Source organism: Monodon monoceros, unplaced genomic scaffold (genome assembly GCF_005190385.1).
Source record: "Monodon monoceros isolate NGI ecotype Baffin Bay Population unplaced genomic scaffold, NGI_Narwhal_1 Super_Scaffold_2, whole genome shotgun sequence".
Lineage (NCBI taxonomy): Eukaryota > Metazoa > Chordata > Mammalia > Artiodactyla > Monodontidae > Monodon > Monodon monoceros.
This window is the reverse complement of record NW_021703776.1, coordinates 38039357-38066942: the sequence shown is the minus strand read 5'-3', so window position 1 is coordinate 38066942 and position 27586 is coordinate 38039357. Positions and strand designations below refer to the sequence as shown.

The 27586-nt window shown below is 36.5% G+C and overlaps 1 protein-coding gene across 6 annotated transcripts in view; it reads right to left on the bottom strand.

The window, feature by feature from the left end:
• The window catches only part of DGKB (diacylglycerol kinase beta), a 703373-nt gene that overhangs the window by 484055 nt on the left and 191732 nt on the right, over positions 1–27586 (bottom strand). For all 6 annotated transcript variants that reach the window (XM_029233668.1, XM_029233663.1, XM_029233664.1 and 3 more), the window contains 6 exons: positions 26057–26131; positions 21906–22025; positions 13578–13695; positions 10898–10986; positions 10699–10815; positions 98–196 (listed from right to left, as the gene is read on the bottom strand). In XM_029233668.1, the coding sequence (XP_029089501.1) occupies positions 98–196; positions 10699–10815; positions 10898–10986; positions 13578–13695; positions 21906–22025; positions 26057–26131 (618 nt within the window). The remainder of the gene's footprint in view (positions 1–97; positions 197–10698; positions 10816–10897; positions 10987–13577; positions 13696–21905; positions 22026–26056; positions 26132–27586) is intronic.

The window sequence follows — 27586 nt, the reverse complement described above, 5'->3', positions numbered from 1 at the left end:
ATGGAAAAATGATCTCTGGAAGCACTGAGTGGTAGAGTGTACCAGTGAGTCACAGACACCCCAAGTTATAGCAGAATGATGAGAAGGAAAAACTCACCAGTACCACTGGACAAATTGTTGTAGGTGGTAAAATATGGTCCTTCAAAGGTCCGCAGTCACATTCAGGTTTCAGATGAGAAGCACATTTATTATGTAGCTAGGAAAGGAGAAAGAGGACACTATCAAATTTTGCATGGCAACAGCAAGCATGAAGCAGATTATATTTTGCCCAAGATACAGCAAATATATTTAAAGAATTACAAGAACAAACCAACAAGATCATAAAGGGATTCATGCTACATTTGCCCTTATATATATTCTACCTTAAATAAACTGTTTAGCCACTTCCGTGACCCAGCCTATACATTTTCCAATTCTCAGAAATGTTTATATTAGAAATGTGCTTTAGGTTTTCTACCAAAAAGCCTGATTCCTTTGACAAACACACATTATTGTCCATTACAGTCCTTCCTTGGTTTATCTGTTAGCATAATCTTGAAACTACTAGGCACTGTGGATGCTTTTTTTTTTTTTTTGACCCTCCTGTTTTCTCAAAGTCATTCCAAAGTGCACAGCTCAGTATGGGGCATAATTGATCCCATCATTAGTTTTAACTTTCTAATTCAATATGTAAATGTAACCAGACATTCATCTCAGTAGGAGCAGGATATAAATATAAGAAGACGATTATGATTATAAAAATTTATATTTATCAGCTCTACATTAAGTATGTGTATAATCATGTAACATGTTATTTCCTTTTCTACATGTAAAAATCTAAGCTGATATTTTTATCAACCTTGTCACAAGTTTAAATTAAGGTGTTATAACATAGTATATTAAATAGTGATTTTTTAAAAATTGAGATGATAATTCTTATTGGAACCATACAGAATTGCTAAAGTAGTAGTTGTTTAAAGGCATCTAGGGGTATATCTGCCCCCTACTCCCTATCAGTTTAATATAAATATCCATACTTTAGAAAAATGATACATATTAATAAAATAACGTCTCGTTCAAAACCAAAAAGGAGCTGCTTCATTTTTCACTTTTGAACCCAAAGCCACCCCGTTTACGTCAATGATTACATTAATTAATTTCTGCAACAAACCTACCCTTGTAACAGTTAATTAACAACCAACCATAGGAGTCTAATGGGGTTGATCTACTGTTAGCAATAGTATAGCTCACCACTATTGAAGGGGTATTTCTGTTGTCCTTGAATCTAAAACATCTGTCACCTCCTGCCTTGGAGTTAAGGCTACTTGCACAGTAATTAACTCACACTAGGCCACATTACATGAAATAAAAGTATCTTTACACATTCATCAATAATTAGCAGTTCTGCTTCTCCGTGGATGTAAACTCCTTTTGAAAAAGTGGTTTAATCTTATCAGGCATTGCCGATCTTTGTCAAGAGGCAGGAGGTATTGAAGATAAAGAAGCAGTTGAAGTCACATGCAAAATAGGAATAAATTAACAGACACTCACTTGGCAAATGCAAATGCATAGTTTCCTCCAAATAAAATCAGTGACTGGTTTAAATATATTAATTTATTGGACTTAATTTTCTTAGAATAAATCATGGCCCTGAAATTTTGGATTTAAACCAATAGATTACCAAGTGTTGCAGGTTAAATTGGTCTTTCCCCAATTGATTTCCTAAATCTTAGTACTTGTGAATATGAACTCATTTGGAAATATCTTTGTAGATGTATTCAAGTTCAGTTGAAGTTATACTGAATTAGGTTGGGTCCTAATCCAATGACGGGTGTCCTTATAAGAAGAGAGAAATCTGGACATAAGGAGACAGATATGAAGGGAAGAAAGCCATGTGACAACGGAGGCAGAGATTTGGTGATGGAGCCACAGGCCAAGGGACACCAAGGATCGCGGGCCACTAACAGAATCAGGAAGAGGCGAGGGAGTATTCTTCCTTACAGCCTTCGGAGGGAGCCTGACCCTGCTGACATCTTTACCTTGGGTTTCTAGCCTCCAGAACTATGAGAGAATAAATTTCTTTTCTTATTTTGTGGTATTTTGTTATGGCAACCCTAGGAAACGAATATACCAATCATTATGAAAATTGAACCCAAACCAAAGACAGGCTGTGTGTCTGAAGACTCTTTTGTAATGTGGTGTCACAGAGAAAAAGCTTCTGCTTTTTGATCCTGTACCACCTATTTAAAACTGACAATGCAAGGCTCTACGAAGCCTCTACAAATAGAGAGAAAAAAATTCTGTCTGTACACATTGAGAAAGTACTGATTTTCACTCTTGACTGCAGTTAGTGAAGCTTTACATGCAACTCTGAAGGACAGAGATGCAGGGCACTGACCACAGGTACATAAGCTGAGGGCCTCAGCCTCCCCCATGCCTCCATACCATGTGTTTCTAACAATCTACAACTGATATGATAAGGGATGACTAACCTCTCTATACAGTTATTTGAGGGTTACCAGATGTAAGGAAAGATAACAAACATAACATGAATTTAATGACAGCTTTTTGGCATTTAGGCTAGTTTCCCAGCAGGGGGGAAGAAAAAGGAACTGAGGACTCAGGTAGAATCACACAGTTGATAAGCCAAACAGAATGTGTGTGTAAAGGGTAACTCTTCGTATTGAAGTTGGAGGGTTTCAGAGCATAGGTACCAGCAAATGGTCCTATGAAATACTGCTCTCTGCAGAGCTAAATAAAACCAGCATGGCATTGTCCAGCTTGATTGTCACGTGGTCCATATTCCCAAGTTTTGTCTAGGCAGCTGCAAGGCAGAGTCTTGCAAGAACATAGGCATATAGCAGGGTCTACAAGGAGGTCAGTAACCATATCATCATCAGTGAAACAGGGAGACGCAGTGCAAGAAAATTCTCCTCCCCAAGAAGTCTGTATTAACTAATAATGTGCAAGGTGCCTTATACTTTTATGAAGACTGGAGTCTGGAAGCTGCTAAATATAGTTGGATGTCCATCAACATCATGAGATTATTTATAACCAGGAGTGTCAAACCAGAGGACACCATGTTGGAAAATACGGATCATTCCACAATGTGTATAGCAGGTCTAGTGCATTTATCATACTGCTCAGAGACATACTTGAGGACAAAATATAAAATGTGAAACCCAGTGAGAAAATGCTTATAGTTCCCAGGACTATTTATCAAGATTAAAAGTGAACCTCATTTTTGCTGTGAAACTAAAACTTCTGCATAAAGTCTCTTTTTTAAAAAAGAGCAAATATCAACAAAATAGAAACCATATAATAGAATTTAAAAGGTACTTTCCCCCAAAACTACCCCAAAACGGGTTATGTTCTGTTTCTTGATTAGGTGGTGGCTACACAGGGTGCTCATTTGTGGAAAACTCATTGAGCTCTACCCTTAAGATATTTATACTTTTCTGCATGTATGTTATTTTTCAATAAAACTGTAAAAAGGAAAAAAAAGTGAATATAACCAGCAATAAAAACAAGTTGCTTACACTGGTCACCACGACATTTTACAGAAAAAGACACAGCACAGCTGAGTCCTTCTCAGTGTCAATAAGATACTGAAGTCTGACAACTGTCTTAAAGATAACCCAGATCCCAAATCAGCAAAACAGAAAAAGCCTCATCAAGAAGAGAAATAAACTAGAACACCGATGAATCCTGCCTCTTAAATGGAATGGCCAATGAAGCCCCAGAGAAAGGAAATCGTTACCTTTTTAAAAGTGTTTTTATTTTTGTTCACATTTACCTCTGCATTTTTAAAGAGTAAGGCATACAAATCTCAGGTCGTTATTTTATTATATGTACAGAAACGTCCATTCATGTTAAGGGAATCAGTCCCTTATCTAGGAAATTCATAAAATATAAACCAGCTATTCCTGGAAGTGAATTAAATACTTGGAAATAATTTCAGAGTTTACGACAATTTCCAATAGCACCGAATTTAGAGCCAGGTCTATGTTTATTGAAAACAGCCGTCTCAATTTAGGAAGAAAAAGAAAATGTGTGAATGATGTGTGTGTGTGTGTGTGTGTGTGTGTGTGTGTTTACTGGATGGAGTTGAGAAAAGAGTGAAGGCATTGTATTGAGAAGAAAGCAATGTAATCTAAGAAGTCAAAAGGGAGAAAAATAGAAAAAAAATTTTCATAAGAATTTGGAGTCAAAAAAGAAATAAATCATTTTCCTACAGAAAAATGAAGTGACCAGATTTAGAGGCACATTTGCTGGTTTATATACATTTTTTCTAACATTTTGCCATTTCAGGGTGCTGCCTTAATGCTGGCATTGGCTAAAGCATGAACCTTTCTATTTTAAAGGCATCGGAAACCTTTAAACATTATTGTTAGGAGTTATTATTTTTTTATTTTTTGGGGGGGTATTTGCCTCACTTTTTTATTTTTTAACATCTTTATTGGAGTATAATTGCTTTACAATGGTTAGTTTCTGCTGTATAACAAAGTGAATCAGCTATATGTACACATATATCCCCATATCTACTGTCTCTTGTGTCTCCCTCCCTCCCACCCTCCCTATCCCACCCCCCCAGCTGGTCACAAAGCACTGAGCTGATCTCCCTGTGCTATGCGGCTGCTTCCCACTAGCTATGTATTTTACATTTGGTAGTGTATATATGTCCATGCCACTCTCTCACTTTGTCCCAGCTTACCCTTTCCCCTCCCCGTGTCCTCAAGTCCATTCTCTAGTAGGTCTGCGTCTTTATTCTGTCATACAGAATGAAGTCAGAAAGAGAAAAACAAATACCGTATGCTAACACATATATATGGAATCTAAAAAAACAAAAAATGGTCATGAAGAACCTAGGGGCAAGGCAGGAATAGAAATAAGGAGTTACTATTTTAAAAGAAGTAGAAGCCCTACATGATACCAAAAGTCAATAATCCATAGTCATCGTATAAGCTTTCGTTTGCTAAGCTCAAATGACACGTATCATCCTCCTATCCTGTGAGTCCTGCCTGACCACGGGTATTTTACCGCAACCGGAGCAAATGATAACATGTTTTAAATAGAGGTTTTACATGTCAAGAAAATATGTTCATGGCAGAAATGAACAGGTATAAACAGTGTGATCTTAAGAATCAGAGAACGTAAGCAAGGGGAGGAGGAGAGAAGCAATGATGACATTCAGCCCGGCTGATTGAATTATAAAGCCCAGGGGAAATGGTTGCCTAATGGTAGAAGGTAGTTTATACTGCTCTCACTTAGGATTTTTCTGTTTTTATTTTTTAAGGGGTTAGATTTACAAAAGGAGATAAAACCCAGTTCTAAGAGCCTAACATTCTATCTACATAATGGTAAATAGTATTATATCAAGAAGCCACAGGTTCTGAATAAAAAAGGGGTGCTAAAATGGTTTTTTTATCTTTAAGCATTTGTCTACACTTACTTGTATATTTGATGCAGATTTGAGTATTACAGGATGATTCAAAAAAAAATTTAAATCATGCATTTAAAATTCACTATTTAGCAGTAAGAAGAACAGTGTTATCAGTCATGAAAGTGAATTATCAAGGATCTCTAAACTCAGCACTCCATCAAGATTTAGGGTTATTAGAAGAAAAATGTGTATACTGGACCCGGAGCTGGATGAAATTGTAGTCTAACAGTGTAGATGACACTAGCATGCAGACGTGACACTGCTGGACAGCATTTCAGTCTTTCCTTTGGTGTGGAATAAAAGCCTAGAAAGTGTTTAGAAAATGGCAAACATTATTATCAAGGAAAATTTCAAGGAAAATGTGGAACTTAATTTGATTCCTGAGGTATAGTCAAAACTTGAGGTGGGTGCATTCAGGGCAATACTAGAGTAAGCTAAACAGGGGGGAAGCATGGCTTTCCCAGAGGCCTGTCAACAGACACGCTCGGCTACAGCAGGGACTGGGCATACAGGGGACTACTATATACGTCACGTGCTTAGGTTTGGGTCGGATATTTGGAGAAGTAAAAACCAGGTTGAGGCAGGAAGAGGTGAGAGCTGCATTTATTATCACAGGACTATTATAGGTTGCTGAAGGTGGCATATGATAACAAACTAGTATTTTCAGAAGATGACTCTGGAGGTGGTTTGCAGCCTGTGTTATAGGAAAAGTACCTTCTGTTAGGGAGATAAGCCAAGATTTCTGACTCTAATCTAGTTAAGAGGTGCTAAGAGCCTGCACGTGGGCTGTGAATGGTGAAGACAAAAAACTAAAATCTGAGAGAGATATTTTAAGGGGAAAACTTAAAGTCTCAGAGATAGGTTGGATATATGAAATAGAGGTGAAAGACAAGGATAAAAGAGATTGACTTCTGTTTCCAATGATTGCAAGTCTGATGTTACCATGTCTGATCAAATACAGTTGGAATAGCTGTTCTTAGTGAATATAAATAAATCAGCTTAGTCTAGGATTTAGTGATATTCGGGACCACATGGTTCTGGGTGCTTTTAGAATATGCAGGTGCTATTCTTAGACTGGGCAACTACAGACCCTTCCAGAAGTGAGTAAGAGATGGCATGAGTAACATTCATGGAGTGCCCTCTGTGAGCCACGGGATGGGTTTTGTGCCCTCACATGACATTTTAGCTAGTTTTCACTATGATAATAATTGTCCTTCCATAAGCACTAGTAGGTATAGGGCCTTCCCTGAACACAATGACATAGATTTTTTTAAAAAATCCATTTAATTCTTACAAAAATCTTACAAAATAGGTATCATTAAGTCCATTTTACAAATTAGGAAGCTGGCCGAAGCTTTTTACATACTTGGCCCAAGATTGTACAGCTACTATCTTACTGGTTGGACAGAGACATTCTCAAGAATCTGGTCAGTCTAACTTATGACTAAGTTAAAACTCAAGCCATTTCCAAAAGTCATATGTACAAAGGAAGTGATGGCATTTGGAAAACCACTGAAATGAAGCCAGGTTTCGTTATCTTTGTTTCTCTCTGCAATCTATTCCTCATGGACTCCATTCAGATAGGTCTTACTAAAGCTCAGCTTTGACGGTGCCATATCCCATCACAACTTCTGCTAGTTCTTTGCTATATTAATAGCACTTTCTGGGAAGCATTAAGACATAAGAAAGTAGATTCAGTTTGTTTAAAGGCAACCAGTAGTGTGTCAGTCAAAAGCAGATCAACTTTATACTAAAATTTTCATACAATAGTTCAGGAAGAAAGTATAGATTATACTAAGTACATAAATGTTTAGACGTAAATATCCTCTGTTTAACCTAGGCAAAAAAATCTATAAATTAATAGATATAGTCTTATAATTGCTTAACATTAAAAACCAAAACAGCACAGAGGCTGAAGTTATTTTTAAGAAGGCTATATATATTCTTCTGGATACATGAGGACTTATATAAAAATATCAAGTCTTGTTTCATGAACCAAACACCCACAGGAACCCCGGAGATCATGGTTTACAGCAAATCAGGCTAAAGTTAGCCGGAAGCCTCGGGTCTTGGGAGAGCTTAGTAAGAGGGCAGCCACTTTTCCCTGACTCTGCCTTACACCCTTCAGTGGTCCCTGGTTAGCCTGTGTCCTGAGTAGAACTCAGGATTTAAATACATTTACAGCTTATATTGTGCTTTGCTGTAGTGACCAAAGAGTCATCTTCATGTACACTCTGATCTTTTGTTAAGAATAAGACGTTAGAGACATGCTGTCTGAACTGAATTAGATATGAAATCCTTAGATTTTAAAAAGCAGAGTTTATCCAGAGGTAGCACCTTCTTTCCTTTAAAAGGAAAGGCCTAATTTCTTACAACACTAGGAACAGGATCAAGACCAAATATAAATATGTAACTGGAGAGTGCCTGGGCTAGAAATATAGATTTTGGAGTCACAGATGAGAGGAACCACTAAAACAAAAGAAAGAAAACAAGAAAAACAAAATGGAATATAAAACAAGAAAAAAATTTCAAGATGCCCTGATGATCAATAAGACCGTTAGCAATGGTAACTTTGAGGAGAATGATTCCCACAGAATGAAAAGGGCAGAAGATATACCTCATAGAGATTAAATGGGGGAAGGAGAAGAGGAGTCAAGTAAAGAAACTTAAAATCTCCAAAAGCTTTTCTATTAGGAAAGGTAGCAATGCATAGTTTTATTTAATTTTCTTTAAATTTATTTATTTTTATTTTTGGCTGTGCTGGGTCTTTGTTGCTGCACGTGGCCTTTCTCTAGTTGTGGCGAGAAGGTGCTACTCTTCGTTGCGGTGTGTGGGCCTCTCATTGTCATGGCTACTCTTGTGGCGGAGCATGGGCTCTAGGTGCATGGGCTTCAGTAGTTGTGGTGTGCGGGTTTCAGTAGTTGTGGTGTGCGGGTTTCAGTAGTAGTGGTGTGCGGGTTTCAGTAGTTGTGGCTCGCGGGCTCTAGAGCACAGGCTCAGTAGTTGTAGTACACAGGCTTTGTTGCTCCGTGGCATGTAGGATCTTCCCGGGCCAGGGATCAAACCCATGTGTTCTGCATTGGCAGGCAGATTCTTAACCACTGCGCCACTGGGGAAGCCCAGCAATGCATATTTTTAGAGCGTTCAAACTTTAAACACATTGTTTTTTTTTCAAGAAATAAAAATAGGAGGGGCTTCCCCGGTGGCGCAGTGGTTGAGAGTCCGCCTGCCGATGCAGGGGGCACAGGTTCGTGCCCCGGTCTGGAAAGATCCCACATGCCGCGGAGCGGCTGGTCCCGTGAGCCATGGCCGCTGAGCCTGCGCGTCCAGAGCCTGTGCTCCGCAACGGGAGAGGCCACAACATTGAGGGGTCCGCGTACCGCAAAAAAAAAAAAAAAAAAAAAACAGGAAAGAAAATAACAGATCTAAAACATTACACTTGAAATGTGTGAAGGAGGGCTTCCCTGGCAGTGGTTGAGAGTCCGCCTGCCGATGCAGGGGACACGGGTTCGTGCCCCGGTCCGGGAAGATCCCATGTGCCGCGGAGCGCCTGGGCCCGTGAGCCATGGCCGCTGAGCCTGCGCTCCGCAACGGGAGAGGCCACAACGGTGAGAGGCCCACGTACCGCAAAAAAAAAAAAAAAAAAATGTATGAAGGATGGCAAAATAACTTGAAATACAACGAAGAAATAAATTCTGATATTCTCTAACTTCAGTTTATAGTAAAGATATAATTAATGAAAGATGCACTTTATGGGGAAAGTAAGAGGAACGGGCTCCTACAAGATCAGAAATAAAACCGAAATATTTTTATAGATGCTTAGCAAGAAAAAAAAAAGAAAACTAATATTTTTTAATGGCCCAAATTTTTTAAAAAATGAAATAGATTTGGTCTTCTTAAAACTGAGAACTCAACATGTTTAAGTAATTTCTATGTGTAATTTAAATCATTGTTAGACGTTTTATTACAATAACCAAACACTTCAAAAAAATAAAACTGTCTTTCATAATTGAGGAAATTTCAAATGTAAATATAATTTAACCGAGTAATAGCTGAAAATGATTGAAGAAAATGTGTTCATTTTAAAAAAAGTACTTAATTGTACTTTTGAAATGCAAGTCACAGTTTGTTTTTCTCATTATCCTGTGTGTATGTGTGTGTGTGTGTTTAAGAAAAATTTTTAAATGGCGTGTGTGTTGGGGAGGGGTGTTGAGGGGCACTACAGAGAAACGTATCTGCTTAACTGAAACAACGCTCCCTACCGTTTTATTCCCACAAAAGCAAGAATAACTTGTCCTATAACAAGATGACTCATACACTAGCTGTAAAAAGAAAACACAACCGATGGGGGGAAAAACCCAGCCCCATAAACGTTTTTGAACCAAACTGTAAAACATGGCTATTCTTAAAAATGTGCATTCTAATTAATTTCCAGAAGTACAACATGAAACACTAGAGGTACCATCTAACAACTGCATTTATTCCAGAAGTTACTTGAAGCAGCTTTGACAATTAAGCAAACTAGGTAGAGTGCTAAGATTTCCTGGGAAAGACCAAGTGACCTCTCCTTTCTCGATCGTCAATACCATTAATGACTAGCGTTTACATCCGTATCTGTTATCCCTCAATTTATGATTTAAATAAAGGAGCAAGGCAACACCATGTTGTAAAGAAGGGTTAGGTGAGTTCTTAGAAGCATCAAGAACTAAAATATGGACCACCTGCATCTCTACCTAGTCATGTGGTCATTGATGATTTGCATAGATTTTTCTTGGTCTTAGTGTCCTCACTATAAAATTAATATACCACATTATTCATTGTGCTACCCTTTTTAAGCCCATAGATTCTATGATTGGAATAAATTTAGAACATATAGAATAGAAAATTTTACCAGAATAGTGTTTTCGGGCAGAGGGATAGCTGAGCTCTACCCAGTCAGTATCCCAGGCTCACTGCCCACCCACAGCCATGGTGTCTGATTACCTTCCTGGCTGCTCCTAGAACTCCGTGGAGCACAAATTGAACACCTTATGACAGTATTACCTCTAAGGTTGTCACTAGTTCTAAAATTCTCGATTCTATGAGGACAAATCTGACCTTGACATTTATCCCTTTGGGAGCCACACATGGTATAAGAGGCCCCCATGAATTTATGCTAACTTGGACTTAGTCTAAAATTCAGGATGGCCTTCCAGGATAGGACTCATCAGAGAACATGGGATATACCATCTTCATCGTGAGTGAATGCTAGAGATTTATCCTTCGATGTTACTCACTGTGATCTGACACCAAACACAATGCAGTCCTGTCAAGCCCTGGTAACATTTAACTGTTTTGTGGCACTTATCACACTTGGTTGGGCAGTTGCCTTCAACCCAGTAATGATGCATTACCTAGAACACAACAGAAGCACTGTGGTAAGAGGAGGCATCCATAAACACCACCCTCAAAAAGCAAGCATGGCCACACACTTACATCAGTGTTCTTCTTGGACTTTACGTAAGTCTTGATGCAAGAAGGAGGTGCTCTAGCCACGCAGCGCTCATGGACTGTGTACTTGCAAACTGAAAGGAAACATGTACGCAAATTCAGAGCTAATCCTGGTCCTGATTGCAATTTTATACAGAAAGAATGACATTAACAGAAGCTCGTTTCATAGCCACTGCTCCCTAATCAATCCAATCAGCCACATGAAGGAAAAGTCCAACTCGACTGTTTTCTACCATGGAATACAAAAGGCCAATTAGTACAGGAAATATTATGCATGTGAAGAACCAAGACTCCTCTATCATGGCAATAGCAGGAAATGCTTAATTAAATCAGGCCTCACTCAAATTTTTCACAATAATTCCCAGATGACAAACATACTAAAGACAAATTGATGACTGCCAAATGGCTTGGTGTCATTTGCTAGAAGGAAGAGATCTATATTTTACAAAGTATAGGCATGAGAGCAGCTGGCGGGCATGGGAATAAAAGCCCATGAGTCTATGCTATTTTGTCTATTGATTTATCTAAACCTTAAATGGCTGATTAGTCTATTTCCAGAGAAGAGATTTCATCATATGCCAGGCCTTCACCTAACTTCATCCCTCATTGCCATCGTGGCACTGTTTGTCCAAAAGGAACAACCTTTGCTGGGCAGCATACTGTATATATATATATGCAAAATTTTACATGTATCTGCAAGTATGTATAGAAACACATGTATAAACATATGTATCTGTGTGTATATAAAACATATAATGTATATGAAAAAACCAACACGTACACTTTATTGGCATCTTTAAATTACTTCATGGCTTGATTCTCAATATAACTCAGGGTCATATACAGATATTCTTTAATAAAACACTGGTTTCAAATTAAGAATTCTAAATGCATAAACACATAGAATAAAAATTAAGTAAAAAACAACCCAGCAGCTCTCTCAATATAACAAACAAAAATTAACCACTGCATGTAGTTAGAATGAAAATATAATATTTCTATAGTAAAACTATTCCCAGATATCCACTTCTGTGATTTCCTTTGGCAACACTGAGGAAGAAAATGCAGTTTCTCTTCTCTTCCATATTGGCAATAATGTTGAGTATTACGTTTGCACAGTAATCAGTTAAGATTTGTGAGCAAGGTTCTCACTCTTATATGATATTACCCATGTTATTTGAGAATTACCATTTTGTTTCATAAGCTCCCATCAATAGACAGTACCATGAAAAATTATTTTCCTTAAAAATAATAAAACTTTGAAAACAAATTACTTCCTTTGTACATGGAGAATGTTCTGGTATACATAGCCTTTTAAATGTGGCCACTAGAAACTGCCCTCTAAAGCGGCACGAGGTAATTTTACGTAACTTTATTAGAATCCTTAAACACGTAAGAAATCATTTAAAAGTGTACCTACTATATGGTTTTTAATGTAAAATAAAACATCTGAGAGAAAGTCAACTCCCAAATATGCTACCAAAGAAGCTGTTAGCTAAAAATAATATCTGAAAATTATGTATTATATGGAAGCCAGGTAAAAAATTAGATTTAATATAAATGCACGAAAATGGGATATGTCTAATAAACTTGACAATTTCAGTAACTCCATACACTGCAGAAAAGGGCGTGGATGGACAACGTGCTGGACCAAGACAAAGTCACACTTTAGTGAGGAGGACTCAATATTCCCTCTTTTTTTTTTTGGCGGTACGCGGGAGACTCTCTCTCAACAGTGAGAGCACTGTTGTGGCCTCTCCCGTTGCGGAGCACAGGCTCCGGACGCACAGGCTCAGTGGCCATGGCTCACGGGCCCAGCCGCTCCGCGGCATGTGGGATCTTCCCGGACCAGGGCACGAACCCATGTCCCCTGCATCGGCAGGCGGACTCTCAACCACTGCGCCACCAGGGAAGCCCTCCCTCTGTTTTAGCAGAGGCATCAGGGAATGCAAAAGTTCCTCAGGTATACATGTTGTTTATTTAAAACTTCTTAAGTGCCTTTTATAAACTGTTACATATACTACCAAAAAGTACACCATAGAATAAAATAAATATTGTAAAGATAAGTGTACCGAAATAAAAATAATGGCCACAATTCATGAACTGGCAACACTTTGGGGTCTAATATCCATTAACCATATATTAGATTTTCTTCGTTATAGAATTAAGAATCATATGCTTGAGGTATAAGATTAGTGCGTATTCCTTGTGATTTCTTAGTTTGAATGGAAACTGATAATCAATTATCTTTAAAAAACTGAAAGGAATTAGCTCATTATAGGAAGACAATGTGAATAAAACGATAACTTAGGGAGGGAAAAAAGACAAATATGCATAAGATATAAATATGAGAGACCAATGGATATTTTCATAATACTCCCAGAAGAAATGGGAACCATGAATAAATTAAACTACAGTGGAAAGAAAATGGCTAGTAAATTGGGAAATGTCCTTATTTCTTTTCCAAGAAGAAGGTTTTCCAAAATTGAAGAAAGTTAAAACTAGAGTGATCTAAACCTTCAGAAACATACTTCAGGGAAAGATAAATCATAGGTACGGGAAGGGTCAGGTGATTTCTTAACTCCGTCTACAAATAGGACTATTCCACGAAATCAATCACTTCTCACCAGAGGTGATGACATCCGGGCAAAGCAAACATACTCACAGGAGCAGCAGAGGCCCTGCTTCCCCACGCCGATCAGCATGTTCAAGCAAAGATTGCAGTAGGCAGGTTTGTTAAAGTGCTTGAGTCGCCACACGTGCTGTCCATCATCCTTCACATTCTGCACGGGACGCAAGAGAAAAAGATTTCACTTAATGAAGTAAACAGTGGAATATGTAAGTGCCAATAAAATTCAGAGCTGGACTGAAGCATTTGAAGACAATCTGTTATTTCATCTCTGACTTTCTCCAAGATTGCCACAGAGTCTAGAAAACCACATGTGCTCTAGTGGAATGAGATCCTGCTAACAAATATCGGATGCTATAGCAACCCACAAATTCTTGCCTAACATCAACAGTTCAACAGCAGGTCCCAACCATCATAACCGTCCGCCAAACTGAGCACTCCTCAAAACAGAGGCGTGTTTGCCTCACCTCTGTATACTTTACTCCTAGCACAATTCCATAAACAAATCAGTGACTAAAGGAAGAGAAAATACTCTTGAGTGGAAGATTCTCAGAGATGAAAACCTTGACAGAATATGTTAACCCTTGCTAAATGGTAGGAATATGCAAATTTCATGATGGTGGTTAGCTCTTATAAGGAGGTAGAAGGGTGGGATGAGATGGGAAAGAATGACACTTAAAAGTAAGTTATTCATGATATTCTAAGCCTTCAGTTGGGGGATTCCTTATATGTTATAATTGACACTAATATATTTTTGTATGTCTCAAATAGAAAATTTAAAAACATAAACTTTTATGAGGCTCTAATTACATTATTATTTTACTTCTCTTTTACAAAATATGAATGATTTTAATCTCATGGAAAGATGGCAAAAATATTACAACTATATTACTGTATTTACTTATAACAGTCTCTACCATTATTTGCCACAATAAAACCTTGAGTTCAATTAATTCACATTTTAGCAAAACGACTGTAATTATTATTTATTCTTCTAAGTAAAACTCTATATAATATTATAATAGCTATTCTCTGTTAGATACATTAGATACATTGAAGTAAAATGAAATAATATGATGCTTAAGATTCCTTACAAGGAGGTGAAGATATTAAATGAAGTTTTATACATCATTACTTTTATTACCATCATTTTCTGTATTAACATGTAGTCCTTGTACATCATGTACCAAACTATATCAAACTCAGATTAATTTTAGACATCATTTATTGGTATTCTATAGAAACCACTGCAGGTCATGGTTTTTTAGGTTAGTCAAGTTGCCATACTTCTTAGAACACGTTGAGCTAATACTTTTTTGAGCACCTATTATGTGCTGGGGCACTAATACAAATTCTGTGGTAGTGAGACAGTATAAACATGTCCAGATCATTTTGTTTCTCTGGATAATAAAATATTAATAATAATGCTTCCTAACTACTTTTTCCTATTCCCTATCAAGAGATAAACCACCAGATTTGAAGTACCCAATTGAATCCACAGTAACTAATTCCTACATTAGAACCAGAAATGTCAAATTTGCATCATAATATGAAACATTAATGAAAATGCTTTCTGGGAGATAATTCTCCATGGGTCTCTTGGATTTCTGCACATTTTGTAAGCAGAAGAACTGTCCTTTTCTCCAAGTTATCTTTTCAAAGTTGTTTGAATAACATACAGCCTTGCACAACAGAGATGTGCAGAGGGCAGGTTTCCTTACTGTCCGGTGTAATAAAGATAATTTCTCCCTTCTAAGCAAAGGTTTAGCAAGTTTGTTTACTGTGTATTATAAAAGATTTAGTTTCCCCAAGCCAGGGGTTCTGAGCTCTGATGCTGTGCAAGGCAATTACTTGGACCTCTCTCCATCACCCCTAAGAGACTTTATGGGCCAGGAGAACTAGCTCAGATGTGAAGCTCCTATTGCTTCTTTGCTGTGAGTAAACAAGTTTTTGTTTCTGACCTAGGTACTCATGTCCTCTGCCAGCACCCTTGGAACTGTGGCAAGCTCACTTGTTCACTTGCAAGTAGGGTAACTCTCAGAGCCTTCATGGTTCTTGACAATGCTCAGCCTCATTTTCCTGACAAAGAACTAACAAGTTCTCAGCAAAAGCACTTCTGCAGAAGGTGCCATGGAGGAGACATCAGAAGACAATGGTGTTTCAGGTTTTTTTCCAAAGCTTAAGAAATAGATTTTATAGTGATTTCTGAATCCAGTTCTGGTCTACTCAAGTCATATGATTTCTAGTATCTTTATTATGTGAATGGAATGCTTTATATATTTGTTTAATTTTGCTATAGCTTCCAAACTATCCATGTTTTAAAATTTCTATTCCTTCAAATAAGAGTAAGATAGCCTGATGTTAAAAGTTAACGAGGTTAATTTTTTTCAAACATATTGATAGTTAGCATTAAGTATTAGCTTAAATAATTAGATTAATGCTTAAAAAGACATTTTTAAGTGAAAAGGAGAAAAGAAAATTTAATTTTCGTATGTATTACTGTTCTTATAAGCCTTGTCATTTTATTTTTAAATGAGTGTCCATTACATGTGAATAAGCCTTCTCTTGTTGAAGAGCACATATGGACTAAGTTAGCTGGCATTTTCCTTATCAAAAAATAAACAAGTCTGAACGTGGGTGTTCTGTCAATCAGAACACTTAGCCATGTTACAGGCTGCCACTGATGCACAAATCCATTACCCCGACATAAAATGCTCTACCAAAAAACAAATTAAATCACTTTATAGCTCTTAGCCGGATACATTGCCAGAATATTCAGAGGATGAAATATGTATGTGACTTCAAGAGAAGAAATTGAAACCAGGAGCCAACCACTTCTAAGCAGCGCAAATTAAACGCCAACGCTATGTATTTTCATGTCTTGTCTTGTTTGTCTTATTTAGATGGTAAACTTACTGGGGAAGGGGGAGACTCTGTCCCTTACTATATTCTATCAGCCAGTAGAGCATACGCCTCTTAGTACTTCCACTGCAAATAAATATTTATTGTCGTAGAGAGGAATTCATTTTTATAAAAAAGCAATGAAGAGGGAATCTGGAAGGCTTGATTCCTGGCCTCTGATGAAAATGTGGATAAGCCATTTCACCTTTCTTATTTTCCTCTCTAATAAAATGAAAGTAACCACTTTCCTCACCCAGGCCATGGTGTGAGGTTTCATTATACAATACCTGTGAAGTCAATTTAGCTCCTCAGAAGACTGGTGTTATATAAACAGCAAATATTATTACCATCATTGGGTTGAGTTGTATAACATCCCAGTGTTTCAGCCAAAAGATTTGAGAAGGATGTTGGTAGGTTTATGATACTTTATTTCATAAAAGTTGTGTTCTACTGGTTTTTTCATTACCAGACATTACTCTTAATAAAAATTTATTCCTGATATTTAGTAAACACTGTATTTTATAATGAAGCAGTTCAGTTCTGTGCATGTGTCAGAGAAACGTTTAATGAAACACAGGCAAATTAACACAGAGAGGGAGTGCCAGGGTCTTCCTCGCCTTCTAATCCCTTGTAAGTCAAAAGGAGGCTTTGAAGGGACGAATGCTCTCTGGAAAATATTGAAAACTATTTCATTATCTTAGTGATTTCTGAAGTATTAGTTTTTTCTGTAAATACCTCAAAGATTGCAGACAGTGTTCAAGTGAACTAGGGCTGTTATAAATAATATCATTTTTTTCGAAGGACCTCAAGGAGAAATTTCACTGATGTCACAGCCAAAATGCTCCCATCCCCCTGCCTAGCCAGGTCCCTGTTCCAACTGACCTCACTTATGACACATAGAAGAGCTAAGGTAGCACATGGATTCCAACTCAAGAAATAATGAGTGCCATTAAATTACCTTACTTTTCTGTTCAAGGCCTCCCCAAAATTATAATGATATGAAAGAAACTGTTCTTTTAGACAAAAAGATGAACTATATCAAGCCTGAGAAAAGAGAAGGCAGAAAGAAGTTTTAAAATTCTGAGTGGAGCTGCAATCAACTGCCCATCTCCAGATCCCACTTTCTGAAGTCAGGCTCAGACCCTAATAGTCTTAAGGTTCAAATGCCATTTCAACTGTCAGTAGCATCACGTGGTTATTTTCCTTGAATGACCCAGTGTGGAATCTCAAGAACTGTTGCATTTATCCAGCTTCATAACTCCTTTCTAGATTGTGCAAACAGCAGAACATCTTAATCAAATTAAATTTTAAAAAATAGAGTGTGAAACATTAGTTTTCCAAATACAGCTTTTAGTCTATTAAGAATACATCATCTTCTGCTTTCCCTCATACTCATCAAGGGATACATTTCATCAGAAATCAGGAAGCAAACCAAAGAATTACTTCCACTTTATCGAATCAGGCAAAAAACTGTATCCTAAAACATTTCAATCAATGGCAAAGTTTAAACTATATATAGGGATTAAAGACGAGGACTCTGAGAACATATAGTGAAATCAACATACATAACCTTTCAAAAATCATACAGGCCAGACTTGGGCCCAACAATCCAACACTAAGAAGTGAAGGTATCCTTATTTTAAGCCAGGCTCCTATTTAAATGTGTATTCCCGTTTTTATGATAATATGAATTCAGGAATTTTCCTTGGAAAACCTAATAATGATCCAAGATTACAGATTTCAGGAATTGGAGCATTACTAATTATCCTGTTCATGGAGGAAAACAAATGTTTGAACTGAGAGAATATCAGAAAAGGAAAGTGATATTCCTGACTAATTTCTTTTTACATGTCCAGATAAGATGACTGGCAAAAAAGTGACCTAGTTAGTTAATAATCAAGCCAGGGTGAAGGCCAATTTGATAACGTTCACTGCCACTCTACTATCTCTTCATTAGTCCTTATGTCTTGCTGGGGTGGTCTAATTGAGCTAAACTGAAAAAAAAAAAATCAGATTTCTCTTTCCAAGATAATTTTAAAAGAGTTAACACTCATTCTGTTTGTATGACAGATTAGTGATAGAATAACTTGGGAGTCAGCAAAACTATGGCCCTTGGGTCAAATATGGCCAGCAAGCTATTTTGTAAATAAAGTTTTATTGGAACACAGCCCTGCTGTCATTTAGGTGGTGTCTGTGGTGGCTTTTGCACTGTAGTGGCAGAGTCTAGCAGTTGCAACAGAGACCTTATGACCCACAAAGCCTAAACTATTAACTATCTGTCCTTTTACAGGCAAAGTTTGCCAATCACTAGAGCAGAGTTTATTGCTAGATACAGTTATTTAAAAAAGAAAATCATTTTCCTTCAAAATAAGATTTTTTTAAAAAGCAATTCTTCACTGAGATGAATGCTGAAGGAAGAATGAGTAAGTCTCAGGCATAAATTTTTCATTGTAATCAAAATCACATATGCCACCCAAACACTCGATTTTACTTCAGATGTAAGAGACTATACCATTTCATACTGGGTCTCATGAAGTGTGAAGGACTTCTTGTAAGAGAAAGGAAATGACTTCTACTCCCTAGCATTTGATAAAGAATTAGGTTCTGATAAACTACAATTCTGATCCTAGCACCACAATGGGTATTAGGTAAAATAGAGTACTTTAAAAAATTCTGTTGATGGAGAAAAATGAACTACAATAAAATCACAACTGCTCTACCTTACATTTCACGTGAGGACTGCTCTCCCAGGGCAATATTCTTATCTGGGTAATTGGGCTAATACACCACGGTCACTTTCAAATACACTGTGGTATTTAACATGCACTATCAATTAGCATCTACTCCCTGAGCTCATAATTGACAACAGACAAGAATATATAGGACAACATAACAAGACAGGCCTCACAATAAATGGCTGAATTCAACCTAAAGCTTCTAGATTTCCAATCTCATAAGCAAAAGTGGGGGGCGAAGTAGGAGGGAATGACACCATGAATCAAATTCTCTACAGGTAATAACAAAACACATTTACTGCCTACAGAAAAGGAAATAAATCTCAGTTACTAAAAAAGGCCCTCATCACTCAGTTGTCATTGTGTCGTTACTGGTTTGTAAAACACTTACCATGCCTGGGAATTAAAAAGCTGTTTTTAACAAATAGATGCTCTGATTTGTGATCATAATTACATAGATTTTCCATTTTATTAAAAGCCAATTTTAAAAACATTATTGACTTATTCTTTTTTTAAGAAGTGAAAAAATACTCTCAGAATTGTTCTTCACAGGGGAACCATCCAATCTCATATTCAAGTTGATCTACAAATGTTAAATAATGTAGCCCTGCCATCTAGTGGCCATCACTGGGAACACAACTTTGGAACACAGCTTGGGTTTCTTTGAAACCCTGAATCGATTTCTCCTATTAGCTCCAAAAAAAAATCTTTTAACGAAAAACATAAAATATAAATCTAAGAATATGAATATAAAGTAAATTATGTATCATTAACCTGATGGACATTAAAGGCAAAGAATTGTCATTCCGTTGAAATAAAGTTACTGCTACACTAGAAACTGATGAGGTACATTGTATTTGTTTAAAATATTTTTAGTTAAATCCACATAGATTTGTGGACTATATTTACCAATGCTATTTTCATAATTTCACAAATATATGTATTTATGAATAAAACTAAATAATTTCTAAGTAATATTTTCCAAAAGAAAACATTATTTCAAAATCTTTCTGTGATATTAAAAATATAGATGACACTATCTCCATTTCTGTACTTTCCTGTCCAACTCTCAACTACCAAATGATTTACTTACTTCTTTCATTCTCTCATACAAGAATTTCCATAAATATTTAGAATAAAAACATTTTATCTTTAAAAATATAAAATTCCCTTTGGGAACCATTATCAATAGAATTTCTTGAATAGTCATTTGTCAACTATTTTTCAGTATAGAATATACACCAAACCTTACAAAGTTAACATTTAGTCAGTTTTCTTTCTGTTTTCTCCCAACAGTCTGATTTACATATGCTTTTGACAGAAGGTATATTAAACAATAAACACATATTTATGATACAGAGATATATAGTAAGTTATTACAAAAGATACTAGGTTATGTATAGTATAAGAACATCAGATACAGGAAGTATTGCTTCATTAATTTGTAAAAAGTAGAAATATGTATCTATTAACAATAAGGTCTATATTAGTTTTGTTTTAATAAATTATTTACTTTAAGGGTAATTTCCTATTTATCATCTATTAGTAATTTTTCTTTTCCTGCCTCTGACCATGTCTAAAATCCCATGGGCCTCATGAAGGCTAAGATTAACCTGAATGTAAACGAATTTGAAGATCCAGGTGAACTGGAGACAAATTCTACCATCTGAAACCCATTTATATGTTCCCAAACCCATATGTAAATATGTACAAACCTATTTTTATATACTCTCACATGTTTTACAAACACAGACTGCAAGATCTCTTGAGAACTGTCTTTAAAAAAAATTGGTGTCTTGAGTAACTGTGGTATATAGTCTTGAACCTGAAAAATCATTATTGCTGGTAACAGGAAGCATGAAAAATGTGGAGGTCAGCAGCAAAGTGGTGGACATTACATTCTTGCATCTCAAAACTCTAAATATTCTATGTGTCAGGGTGCTCTCCATCAGTAATACTCTTTGAATCTAAGTATAAATTTTACTATACTCATGTTATAGTTAATTCTTATTTATTAAGCTAAGTATAAAAATCTAGCGTTGACTCATTGGATTTTTAAATTAACTATTACTAAAATTCACACGAAGCCGGGGCAGCAAGATTTGGACTCAAAGTCACAATCATATCACATTCTGATCTTATATTGATCTACTTTATCCCCCAAACCACCAGTTTTAATTACCACTGGAGGCAATGATATAAGAAAACTTCGACAGGCTTAGAAGGAAGAACTTTGACAGACTGTTGATATGTAAGGAAAACATTTACACACACACACACACGCACACGCACACACACGCATACACACGCATATATACTCAACCACCTCTATATATAATTGGCTCCCCCAAGTATGGGTTTGGTTATTAATAAAATAGATCTTCATGGGGAGGGGGAGCACAGAATGCAATAATACTGGGATGTTTCTTCCATTAGATAAAATAAGGTCAATGTTTTCTTTTAAGAAGATTGCACTTTAAATAGTGGGAAAAAAGAGAGAGATTATGTATTAAATAATACGGTAATACCTAAAAAGAATTAATATATTCATGGCAAGTATTACTATACAAGGAGTTATTGTTAACTTGTACTGTGACATACGTATTAGAAGCAGGCACTCACTATATACTTAATGGTAGAAAATAGCCAGATGAATTTATAATCAAAATGTATAAAAGAGAACCCCACTGACTTACCACCAGGCCACCCCCTCTCTGTAAATGCTTACATTTTCTAAGCCCAGGAGCACAAGAAGTGGAATTGTGGTCATGCCTCCTTGAATCCATTCCTCCAGAGAGACTGTTCCATCATGATCATAGTCAATTTCTTCCATCATTTCATGAAGGATCTGGAGAAGAGGAGATGAGGAAAAACTTGAAATAAATCAATAAAATAAATTTCATATGACACAACAAAGTATTGCACTGAATTGGTTATAATAAACTGTGACTAGCAGCTAGGTAGAGAGTTGAGGTAAATATCTAAATAACTCGGTACCATGTTAATCCTATTATTGAGCATATAGTAGCTTTGCTATGATTTCAAAAACCTGACTACTTACACTGATCAGCTTTTATAAATAAACGCTTAACTTATTAATATTTTGTCACTGGATGGTACAGCTTCAACAAGAAGGTATCTCTAAGCATGAAAGTGATCTTTAATTGCTTTCTCTAGATTACTTTAAAAAATTCAAATATATGCCAGACAATGACAGACCAAATTAACTTCACGGCAAAGAGCTGAAATAATTCTTCACTAAGTGGTGTGGGGCGGAGGAATTAAGTTGCTTTTAACTGCCTATCAGAACTTAATGGAGCCAAGAAGTTAAACAATCAAATAATTTTTTGAGTAGATTTCTTTTCTAAGGAAGACTTGCACAGAGTGTCCTAAAGTGTTCTCCGTAGTGTCTGTTTGTAATATATTTTATCACTCGGCTGCATAGCACTAATATTAGCTGTTAATTCGAAGGGTTGTTGTGAGGTCAAAGGTGCTAATACATTATAAGTATCTTTGAAGAGTATCTAGCATATATAGTAAGTGTAAAATAGGTGTTGTTAGTGTTATATTAGCAGAAATTATATTTGGTAATATATATTACCCAAACATATTACCCCTGGCTGCTGGGAAGGCAAAGTACCTCCCATCTAATGGCACCAAAGTGGCAAACATGGTAGAATGCAGTGAAGGAAGTAACTCACCACATTTATCTAATATGGAGCTTTTAATCAACTTGAAAAAAGAAAGAAGTACAGAGAGCATTAGAAGAAAAATTTGAAAAGGTGCAATAAATGGAATAACTTGATATGTGGACAGAAGTATTATTTGCCTCAACATCCCTGAACTTAGTGGATTGGTGTCTTTCCTCAGCAAGTTTTTAAAAATCAGATTATTTTCCTTCATTGAAACAAACTTATCTATAGGTAGCAGAAAGAGACTCTTTGGAACAAAGTGATGTTCAAATAATTATTTCATCACGCTCAAAATGAAAGACAAGGGAAATCATTTAGAATTGGGCAAAATGGCATAAGGTCTCATTAAAAGGCCCTCCCCCTTGAAGACACTCTGATGAACCAGCAGAAATGAACAAATGAGGAGAGAAGTAAAACACAGAGTGTTTGTTTCAGAGGGCTGATACTTTCATACTGTACTTAATAAATCTAATGGTAGAACCTGGGTTAGTTTTTAAAAACTCCCTTCGAGGGCATCTCAGTCTACCCTGAGCCATTAACCTGAAATGTACAATTCTCTTTAGTTATTATGCAAACTTACCAGGAGTCAGACAACGTGTACAAATGTACACATGTGTTTAAAATGGGGAGAGCTGCTGAATCATCAGGCAGGATGAGGCAGTTACTATGACAGCAAACAGCCGTCTTTTATCTTTACTCTTTATACTGTCCACAGAAAGGGCAGACTTGTCAGTACGTGTCACAAATGACTAATAATGCTATATAGCTTTTTATTTGTATTTTCCAGTAGGTATTTGTCCTAATTAGACTGCCCAACCACTAACTGTTCCTTCTTTAGAGCATCCAGATCCCTCTTTTCTCAAACCCCCCACCGCCAAATATGGTGATGTGGTGGTGCCTCCTTCTGCTTTCAAAGCTGATTGAAAAAGACCCCCTTCCCTCTATTACTCCAGTGAGGACAAGAGCCTTGATTGATAGGTGAATTATATTCACATGAACATAAAAGTGCATGTATCTTTTACATTTACAATGCTGTGTTTTACATTAACATAACCAGAAAAGGCAGCAGAACTTATGAGTCCTTTGATTTCAGTGAAAATAGTATTAAGATGAATCAAACGGTATTCTTAGAATTAAATACGTCACCATCTACTTTATTATTCCATATGCATACTGCAATTTTGTTAATGATACCCGCCACTCATCATGTGCACAGCATGTGTGTTTCCATGTTCAAAAATAAAAAAAGGAAGAAGAAAAATCAGCTGAGTTAAAACTTGGAAAACCCCAATCCCAGTAAGAAAGGTGCTCTCCCTTTCCATGACATTGCATTGACTTTGTTGTACTTTAACCGCATTAGTTTGCAAAGCAAGGGAAAAGCTATCAGACCGCTCCTATCACATAATAATGCCATTACCATGCTGTTGACTGCATAAATGTGAATTGATGTGGTTAAATAGGCTCTTTGAATTCATACAAAATATAAACCATTTACATAAAATTGACTTGTATTTACTTAATTAATGTACAATATGCTAAACTTAGTCGGTTTCAAAGAGAAACTAAAATCAATAATAATATTCTCCCCCAAATATTCCTGTGGCCAAAGTAAAAGTTGCGAATCATGTTTGTTTTAATACACATTTGAATGATGTTGTAGCTTTGGTATAAATCTATTGAAAATAAGAGGTTTTTAATGCTCTTATAGGCATTGTTAGATACTATTTCTTGAAACAATTTGATTAAAGTTTCCTAGCTCAATCTTTAACTAGCTGCAGAGTTTTGGGCAAGTAACTAACATTTTGGGGCCTCCCAGCAAGCCCGCTCCTGGGCATGTATCCAGACAAAACTATAACTCGAAAAGATATATGCACCCCTATGTTCAGAGCAGCACTATTTACAATAGCCAGGACATGGAAGTGACCTAAGTGTCCACCAACAGATGAATGGATAAAGAAGATGTGGTACATATATACAATGGAATATTACTCAGACAAAAAAAGAATGAAATAATGCCACTGGAGCAACATGGATGGAGCTAGAGATTATAATACTAAGCGAAGTAAGCCTGACAAAGAGACAAATACCATATGATATCACTTATATGTGGAATCTAAAATATGACACAAATGAACTTAACTACAAAACAGAAACAGACTCACAGACATAGAGAACAGACTTGTGGCTGTCAAGGGGGAGGTGGGTGGGGAGGGATGGATTGGGAGTTTGGGGTTAGCAGATACAAACTATTATATATAGAATGGATAAACAACAAGGTCCCACTGTATAGCACAGGGAACTATATTCAATATCCTGTGATAAACCAGAATGGAAAAGAATATGAAAAAGAATGTGTGTGTGTGTGTATATATCTATATGCTGTACAGTAGAAATTAACACAACATTGTAAAGCAACTATACTTTAATAAAATAAATGAAAAAAAATTGGGGGTCTCAATTTCCTCATCTGTAAAATGAATAAAATAGTAGTATCTACCTTGTAGAGTTATGAGCCTTAAATAACACATATGCAAAGATAACAGTGCACTGTGCATAGTAAACCATCATTAGTGTCTTCTTAATCGCCTTCATCCTCTTTTAGACTGAATATTTTAGCTATTTCCATATAAGGAAGATCATGGCGATCATAAAAAACATGTCAGTTCTGACTTTCTTGTGGCATGGTATGACCTTAGCAGTGTCATTGGCAGCTTCTGTTCACCTACACCTCTATTAGACTACCATGCAAATTAATTTCCATGAGGAAGAAAAGCAAAAGTTATTATCACTAAGGGCTTCAGAAAACCACATATACTTTTTCTTGTTCAGAATCCACTTCAGCCATTGATTAGAAATAGTAACTTAGAGTTATCAAAAGACATATACACACTATTATATATAAAATAGAAAACTAATAAGGATCTACTGTATAGCACAGGGAACTCTACTCAATACTCTGTAATGACCTATATGGGAAAAGAATCTAACAAAGAGTGGATACATGTATACGTACAACTGATGCACTTTCCTGTACACCTGAAACTAACACAACATTGTAAATCAACTATACTCCAATAAAAAATTTTTAAAAAATCAAATGCCAGTAATATATTCGGATTGCAAAAAAGATGAAAGAGAAAGGGGTCTTCTAGAATGTAGCCAACAGTTAAATCATTCCTATACCTACTGGATTAAGTTCAGTGACGTCCCATTCAAGGTACTCTGCCACATGCATCATCTGACTGATGATATTTTCTAGTTCCTGGAGGAGAGGGAAGGGGAGGGGAGGGAGGGAGGTAAGGAAGGAGAGGGAAAATCAATACAAGGTCTTAGTAAGTTCTTCAACTTTGACTTACAGGAATTGATTTGTTCAACATGTAGCTCAAAAACTAAAGGAGTGAGATGATTAATTTTATATAAAAAGTAAACATATACCTCTGCATTTTAAAGGCCTACTTAACTATACATAAAAGAAGAGCCTAAATATACATTCCTTTGTACTTTGTCTAGAAACCTTCACCAGGAGAGGGCACAACTATACAAAGAAAGGTTTTCTTCCAGGAGGAGATTTTTAAGAAATTTTTTGTTTGGAAAGCAGCATCTGACGAAAGTAGGAGCCTGCATATTTTCACAAAAAGCTGTGATTTTTAAGTACTGAGTATCCTGACCCCACAGCTTGAAAACAGGTGTGGAAGGGTGGGAGGAAGGGTTTGAGGGCAGCTGAGAGTTTTGTTTTTATTCTGATACACTGAGAACGTATACTGATGGTTCTAGCCATTTACTGGTAAAATTTGCTCTGCTAGAGGTGTGTTCAGGTTAAGGTTTGGAGGCTAAGTGCATGCAGAGTTTATTTTATGAGGGGATAGAATTTTAGTCTGAATTTTCACATTCTTCTGCTCAATGTCAACTCTTTGAAGAACTGCTGGTTAATATATATGCCTTGGCTAAATAAATTATAACATTTTTTCATACCGATTTATTTAATGTTTTAATTTTTCTGTATCTTCAGAAAAGATTAAACATACTTTGTGAATGCTAATAATTTTAAGGGTAGTCTGTCCATGACAATTAAAAGCGGTATTTCATAGTATGATAATTTAAAATATAAGAAGTATAAAGAATAAGGCTTGAAAGTATATTAATAAAATTTATTCTACTAAAACCTCTGATCTAATGTATGTGCTTAATATGCATAAAATGAAGAAGAAAATATAGTAAAAGAGGGGTTTTTTTTTGGGGGGGATTCATGGATCCTTCTGAGAAGCTGATGAAAGCTACACTCTCTCTCTCCAAAAAAATATATATGGGGGCTTCCCTGGTGGCGCAGTGGTTGAGAGTCCGCCTGCCGATGCAGGGGACACGGGTTCGTGCCCCGGTCCGGGAAGATCCCACATGCCGCGGGGTGGCTGGGCCCGTGAGCCATGGCCGCTGAGCCTGCACGTCCGGAGCCTGTGCTCCGCAACGGGAGAGGCCACAACAGTGAGAGGCCCACGTACCGCAAAAAAAAAAAAAAAAAAAAAAAAAAAAAAAAAATATATATATATATATATATATGAAATCATGAAAATGTTATATAACACAGGTCATCACAGAAACAATGCAAATATAAATGTGTTTATTACAGATGAGAAAAATTTTAAACACTAATCCCTTGCAATTAGAGGCTAGAAGTGTGTGTGTGTGTGTGTGTGTGTGTGTGTGTGTGTGTGTGTGTGTG